The sequence below is a fragment of the Lactuca serriola genome, chromosome 5, assembly GCF_051521515.1.
Source record: "Lactuca serriola cultivar US96UC23 chromosome 5, Lser_US96UC23_V15, whole genome shotgun sequence".
Classification (NCBI taxonomy): Eukaryota; Viridiplantae; Streptophyta; class Magnoliopsida; order Asterales; family Asteraceae; genus Lactuca; species Lactuca serriola.
The window spans coordinates 162942841-162950804 of NC_136412.1; the positions used below are offsets into that span (position 1 = coordinate 162942841).

The window sequence follows — 7964 nt, forward strand, 5'->3', positions numbered from 1 at the left end:
AGAAATTTGAAATTGGCCATTTTTTTTCGGTACACTTCAAGAGCTTTTTTCAAAATAGTTTCGTCGTTTGCACCACTTCGCCATTGTCGTTTCACATTCGAAAACATCGCGTTAAACTCCTTCGCCACTTTGTTGACATTTCTCTATTTCGAATAAATTTGGTCTTTTTCCAGTAATCTCCAAGATTCATCTCGTGAGAAAACGCCATGTAATTTTCTGAAAAAAGTTGGACATTCTTGGTTGTTTCCGACCACCAGATCTTCAAAAACATCTACTCACGCACGAGCTAACTCCTTTTTGGGTGTGGTTGATTCTCTTCCGGCTCCGATTCCATTTCGGGGACGACTTCGGATTCCCACTGAGTTTGGATATTCATTGGGGAGTCGGGAATATCATCAAATAGATTGAAGTCATGTTCCATTTGGGATGAGAAGTTCATTTGTGGTTGGTTTTGAAATTGAAGTTGTCTTTAAAATTGTGCTTGATTTTGGTATTGTGCTTGATTTTGGTATTGAGGTTGGTTTTGGGCTAGAAATGGCTAGTAAACACCACCAAAATGTAAATTTGGTGAAGAATAAATAGGTCGATCACTTTGATTTTGAACGAAATTTGGTGAAGAATGTGAGATATTTGAGTTTTGGGTGTTTCTTTTGGTATTTTTTGAGCTATTGAATTGGAAGAAGAAGCAATTTTTTTGAAAAAAATTGTATTGTTTGGGCGAGAAAATTAAGATGATGAAGTGTGATAAAATAGAATATATATATATATATATAATGATATTTATATACGGCAAAAGAGGGGTTTTCTGATTTAAAAAAAAAACGGTCACAAAGACCCTTCCAACGTTCAAATCTTTTCAAACCCAGACACCCTCTCTCGTCGGTACATTTGTACCGAGTTGCTGAGCCAAGCCTGGCATGCCGACGGCTCGGCCCGAGGTTCGGCGAGCTAGCCGTGGTAATTGCCGAGTCCGAAGCCTTATTGACCAGAGTTTTAACTTTTGTTATAATTTTGGTTTTAAAATTCAAAGCTCATTTTTATAAAATCGCAATGAAATTAGTTTTTCGTGACAAATTAGTATAAAAAACCTTTTTACCTTTTGAAACTTTTATAGAAATCTGCAATTTATTTACAACTCTTTTAATCTTTTTTTTCAACTTTTTTTTTTCTTTTTCCATTTACACTTTATACATATTTTTTAAATTTCTTTTAAAGTGTTTTCTAAAATAATTTTTAGAGCCTTTGTTATAAAGTCTTTTTTTTTCTATATATATTTTTAACTGTCTGTTCAACTTTTTAATTATTAATTTAAATGTTTTTTTATTTTATCTTATATTTTTTACAACTTGTTTAACTACATTTTCTAACTTTCTACGATGTTTCTTTCTAGCATTTTTACAACGCTTTTTAGAACCCTTTTTCATATTGTTTTTCACAAAGTTTTAAATTTTACTTTATAACATCTTTTACACTTTTTATAACGTGTTTTATAATATTTTTAATCTTTTCGCAACATCTTCAACAATGTTTTTAAAATTTCTTTACGAATAACACCAAAAAATAGATTAAATATGGGAATTAATCAGATTCTAAAGAACAACCAATACAAAAATAGATTTTAAACTCATAAAACTAACTTTGTTGCAATATAGAAAGAGAACACATTTGAAACTTAGAAAAAGAGAACATTGATAATATATGTGAGTGTTGGTTTGTTTTATGTATTTTTTTTCTATATTCGTAACAAAGTTGATTTAATAGGCTTCAATCTATTTTGTGTGTTGGTTGGTTCTATGGATTCGATTTATTTCATATTCCATCAATGATTTGTATAGGTTGTAAGAGAATTTTAAAAATGTTCTAATTTGTTTTAAAAATGGTTCTAAAAATATTGTAGAAAACAGTATAAAAACCATATAAAATATTAATAAAGATAAAAAAAAAAAAGTATAAAAAATTTTCTACGAAAAGATTTAAAAAGTTGAAAAAAAAAAAGTTATAATCTTTTTTATAGAAAGTTAAAAAAATAAAAAAAAAAATATATATAAAAAAAAAAAAAAAAAAAAAACTAATTTTGGGTCGATTTATAAAAGAAAAAAGTTTGATAAGTCGACAAAAATCCTAACTATTTTTAAAACTCTGACAAAAAAAAAGTACAAAATTTATTCCATGTACGAATTTAGTCATTCAACTTTTTGATACATATCTGAAAATTCTATAATACTATAAGATAATAACGATATTTTATGATAAACAAGTTTTTAGCTATAATATGTATATAAAAAATATAAATAATTATGTGTAATCGGAATAAAGTTTATTATTTATATAAGTTATTAATTAAAATAAACTATCTCGTGTTTATATTTGTATTACTTATGAAATATCTTTTTCCTCGGTCTAATGTGAACGTGCCTTCGAATGACCGCTCGTTTCCGACAAAAAACTTTTGTTACTTGATTGATGAGAAAAGCATAAAAAAGCTATGAAAATATAATTAGTAAAAACCGACCAAATCTAAACACATACCGACAAAATATTCGAAAGATTTTTAATATAAATAAAATCAAATATTAAAAAAAAAAAAAAAAAAAAAAAAAAAGAGATACTCCTTTTTTACGTTTGTTGTGAAGATTTATATATCATAATTAGAGTAAATTACAAAATGGCCCCTATGACTATATCAGAAATTAAAAGTCCAGTCCAAAATTTCATATTGTCACAAAGTCGTCCATGAATTTGAATTTCGTTGCAGATAAGGTCCTTAACAAACAAAACTACAAAACTTAAGGAGATCATATATGCAACAAAAAGTGCAATTAAAGTCAAGGACGATATTGAGACAATTGCAAAACATGAAATAGATTTGCAAATTTGAGTAAAATAAGAAGAAAATTTGCAATGTTATCTTGTCTTTTATATTCTCGGAGTTACATATATTAGCAAAATTAACAATCATTCTGAAGGGAAAAAACATTTTGCATGCCATTGGTTTATGATTAAATTATTCTTTAAAGCCTTTAGTCGCCTTTAAAGAAAAACGTACGTAAGCATGAAGGTAAAAATTATTTAAATACATATTTTCGAAGATACTTGCCTAATTTATAGTGTTCAACCAATTTTTTCATCAACAGAAATCCACTATAAAAATATAATGACTACTGTTAGTAAACAAATGACAAAGTTTAACATTATGATGTATAATTATATTAACTTCTATCCAAACTAGAAGCAAATGAGAAATAATATAACGATATATATTTACAATGGTTGATCCATAAGCTAAGTTAGCAACTAGAACTGAAGAAAAGTTTCAAATAATTTGAGTATACATTAAGATAGATTTAAACCACGTAACTTTATTCGACTAAAGTCGAAAAAGGAACTAGTGCAAAGATCGAGAACTCTATAATTTTTATTCTTGTAATTATACTTTGATCATAACATATGATTCTTCTCTCCTTACCAATTATAAGATCCACTCTGTCTAAACCCCATATGTTCATCACCACCATCGTTAGCTGTGGTACTTCCACCATCCTCCACCGTCATCGTGAAATACTCTTGGCTTTGTGGTTGCCGGAACTGCACGTTATAGCCATCATTAGGACGCAGCGCAACCCCGGGGCTACTTGATCGAATCCCATCAGTGAAACTATATGTATTATTGTTGTAAGTGTTCAACAACTGATGAGAAGAAGTAACGGATGACTCGTTTGATAGATATGGAGTGGAAGTTACATCGCCGCCGGTGTTGCCGCCACCAGTGAAGCGTTGGACCATGGCACGAAAGTTGGTGGCGTCGGTGTTGAGTAAGGTGGTCGGAGTTCTTCTTGAAGCTCTTGATCGTCTTCGACTATTTGTAGGTCGTGTTACCTTGCTGAGCTGATTAGAGACACCGGTGTTGTTGTTGCTGGTGGTGGTGGTGGTGTTGGTGACCACCGTCGCATCAGTGGCGGCGTCACCGGACCAGCTTTGTACTGTTGTGGGTTGGTTGTTTTCGTAGAATTGAAGCCATTGATTGTTGGAACTTGACATGGTTCCGCTCATATCATCAAAGGAAAGCGAAGAAAGAGAGAGGGAGTATAAAAAAGGATTGAAATTGTGGATATGATTTCGATGATTTGAAAAGAATATAATGAGTTGGATATTTGGTCGTTGGTCAAATTATGGACTTTTCCTACTAAGGGGAGGTCGTGCCACGTGGGGTTCGATGTCGGAAGTGGAGTAGACTTTGGGATGTTAGAGCGGGAAGTTCATTTACACCCAAGAGGGGTTCTTGGAAACAACCATCTAAATGCATAATTGTTGACTTGTTCGTACCTCGTTATATGTTTATACTTTCCCCAACTAATCTAACATCTTGTTTTGGAGTTCATTTTAGGAGTTGAAGGGTAAAAACTATCAAGAAAAATATGTTTATCTGTTTCTTTTATTAAGGATAGAAGGCGAAGGTATAGAAATGGAGCAGAGTAGTATGGTGGAATGAAAGAAAGTTAGGCCTGACAATCATATCGTGTTCGGGTTGCCGTGTTGCGGGTTGGTGGGTTGGTGGATCAAAATATGTCAACCCTAACACGACTCATTTAAATATACATGTCATGGGTTGACGGGTTTAAAACATAAACTCATATATAACCCACCAACCCATTTATTTATACAGGTTCATATGTTGGCGGGTTCATGGATCAGATTTGGGTTCGTGGGTTAGATTTCATAAATAAAATTGATAATTAAACATGAATAAATTATTGATGGTTGATGCAAACATACAGTAACATTGATATAAAAGATACACTGATACAAAATTTCATGTTCAAAATTTCTGGGTTGTTATCACTTTTTGATTAAAAACCAACGTTACACATCAATTTCCTGTTCAAAATTTAAGTTTTCTTAGTCATGTGTTTGTGTTATCAGCCTACCGCCTACCAGGTCATCGACAATCTCACTTCTCACAATCCTATTATAATCACTCATACACACTTCACCTTCAGATTAAAAACCAAATCTGTAAGAAACTAAGGAACTGCATCTTGTAATCGGAAAACTACACCAAAATAACAACTTAAGAAACATACGAGAAGATTGTATTGGCGACTCACGTTCAGGGCTTCAATGCTTCAACCTTCACGCGTCAACATCGTTTGTGATTTCGATGCACGATTTGATTTCGATACCTGATTTCGATCACAAAGTACCAGAGGGGAGAGTGGGACTATGGGAGACCGGAAGATTGAAAGTCTGGAAGATGGAGATACACTCATATGCGACTTGATTTTTAGATTATTATTTAGCGCAAATGGGCAAAATGGTTACAGACTTATCCTTACATGTTACGACTTACGACATTAGGTCATTCACCACGAGTCAAAATGTCAAAAGAGTTAAATGGTCTATGAATGAATAGTATATATTATATAATACTTATTAAATATTAATACTTGATACATAAATTCATTTATAAATAAAATAATTTTTTTATTAAAAATATAAACGGGTTGACGGTCAACCTGTTAATTTTTTGAGAAACTCATATATGACCCGTTTAATAAACGGGTTGGTGGGTTGACGGGTTAACGGATTGGCGGGTTGAAAAACTCAACTCAAACTCATTTATTTCGTGTCGTGTCGAAAATTGTCAGCGCTAAAGAAAGTTAAGAAAACATCAAATGTGTTTTACAAATATTTGTTTTTACAAAGATTTTGTTTAATTAAAAGATGGTTGGGGAATGAGTAAAAAAGGATCAAATCCATCCCTCTAATTTTAACAATAAGGGTTGTGCTATAAATATTCCCCTTAATCATATTTACCCCCAAAAAATAAATCACATCAACTTTTTGACATTTAATTTGACATCATTTTTTTTCTTTTTTTCTTTTGTTTTTTTTCCTATTTTGTTTTTGGTATTATTAATTCTTTTTAAATTTATATTATTATTATTATAATTATTATTATTATTATTATTATTATTATTATTATTATAAATTTCGCATAAAATTTTAACATTCAGAAGACATTATAAATTCGAAAGACTATATAAAATCGGTTTTTAAATATTTTTTATATTTTAATATAAATACTATTACTGTTATTATTATTATAAATTTCGAACAATATTTTATAAACCGGACATTATAAATTCGAACGGCTATATAAAATCGGAAACATTGTATAGTGCTCGACTAAATGTTTTCAATCCGCATAACGCACCACACAATTGTAATATTGTACCAATTAATATCCGTAATTAATAAGGACAAACTTTGCTTTGGTTCCGATTTTATATAGTCGTTCGAATTTATAATGTCTGATTTATAAAATATTGTTCGAAATTTATAATAATAATAAGAATAATAATACGAATATTAAAATTTAAAATTTTTTAAAAACCAATTTTATATAGCTGTTCGAATTTATAATGTCGTCCGAATGTTAAAATTTTATACGAAAATTATAACAACAACAACAACAACAACAATAATAATAACAATAATAATAATAATAAAATATAATAATAATAATAATAATAATATCAATAATAATAATAATAATAATAACAACTCAAAAACAAAATAGGAAAAAAAAACAAACAAAAAAAACAATAAAAGACATAGGGATAGAATTGAAAAAGAAGATGATACTTATAGAAAACCTTTTTAAAAATACTTATTACAAATATTTATCATGATGGGCATCACATTATTTTATATCATAAGCACAAAAAATCTTTAAAAATTGATATACTAATCACTCTACATCATTATATCCTTATTTTTTTATTTAACAAAATATACATTTTTAGTTACTTAAAATATAGAAAGAATTGTTGAGAGTTAAGAGAGAGAAAATTTGTCATCTCCACCACAGACTACCAACCACTATCCACCACCAACCACCGGGATGGTACGAACCACAGAGATGTCCATTAAATGTATTTTAGATAGCATTAGCGGGCTAGAAGAAAAAAAAAAAACTCAAATCCATCCATTCATCAATTACATTTCCTACAAATCGAAGAACACAATTAATTTTTTTTTCTGTTTCATTCAATTTCATTTTCAACCTTTCCCTTCGTTAAAAAATATTCAAGAGATCAAAACGCAAGTTTCAAATATAACAAGAGATCCTTGTTGGAAGTTCGATGATTATTAATTTTCTTTCTGCAATAAATAGTATTTTTTATAATATAATATTGATTCTCGTTTCTTAAATATAAATAGTACAATATATGGAAGATAGGTTAGGCCATGAATATAACAAAGAAAGTGATTTGTACACAATAGTTCTCTCCATAACTACACAACAATTTGTATTTAAAATGTTGTATTATACAACCCTATAAAGTATAAATTATTTTATATGGAGAAAAATAATTGTGTACGAATCATTTCACATACAACAATAGTCAATCAATTTTAAATACAAACTTGCAAGAGATAATGGGCTTCAACCCGTGGCGTTTTTTTAGAAAAAAAAACCCAAAAATCGATGCATTTAAGCAGATATTCATGATGTGTTTCATGTGAGTTATCTGCACAAATGTTTAAGCATATATGATGAAACGGTCCCGTTATCCAAAGTGAAATTGGATAATAAGTTAAGATATGTAGAATATCCTAAAGAGATTGTAAAAGAAAGAACGACTGAATTACGTAATAAAGAAGTGGAATTGGTGCTTGTCAAATGGAAACACCATCGAGGCCCAAACTATACTTGGAAAAATAAGAATGAGATAAGAACGAAATATCCCCGTTTCGTTATGATTTCGGGGACGAAATCCTCAAAAGGAGGAGGTACCTGTAACATACACATTCAATTATCGTGTTTTGTAACTTTCAAAAATGAATAATATTATGAAATATCATGTGATTTGAACGTTGAGTTCTAACAGATAGTTTTTACTAGAATTGAAGTAAAAATTATGTTTAGAATCATTCAGAAAGTATCGGAAGTCTTATGC

At 29.9% G+C, this 7964-nt stretch overlaps 1 protein-coding gene across 1 annotated transcript; it reads right to left on the reverse strand.

Moving 5' to 3' along the window:
- Nucleotides 1–3283: 3283 nt before the first annotated feature.
- Nucleotides 3284–4113, reverse strand: LOC145053205 (uncharacterized). The gene has a single exon (XM_079001196.1). The coding sequence runs from the start codon at nt 4048–4050 to the stop codon at nt 3463–3465; it is 588 nt and encodes a 195-aa protein (XP_078857322.1). The 5' UTR covers nt 4051–4113; the 3' UTR covers nt 3284–3462.
- Between the last annotated feature and the right edge of the window lie 3851 nt (nt 4114–7964).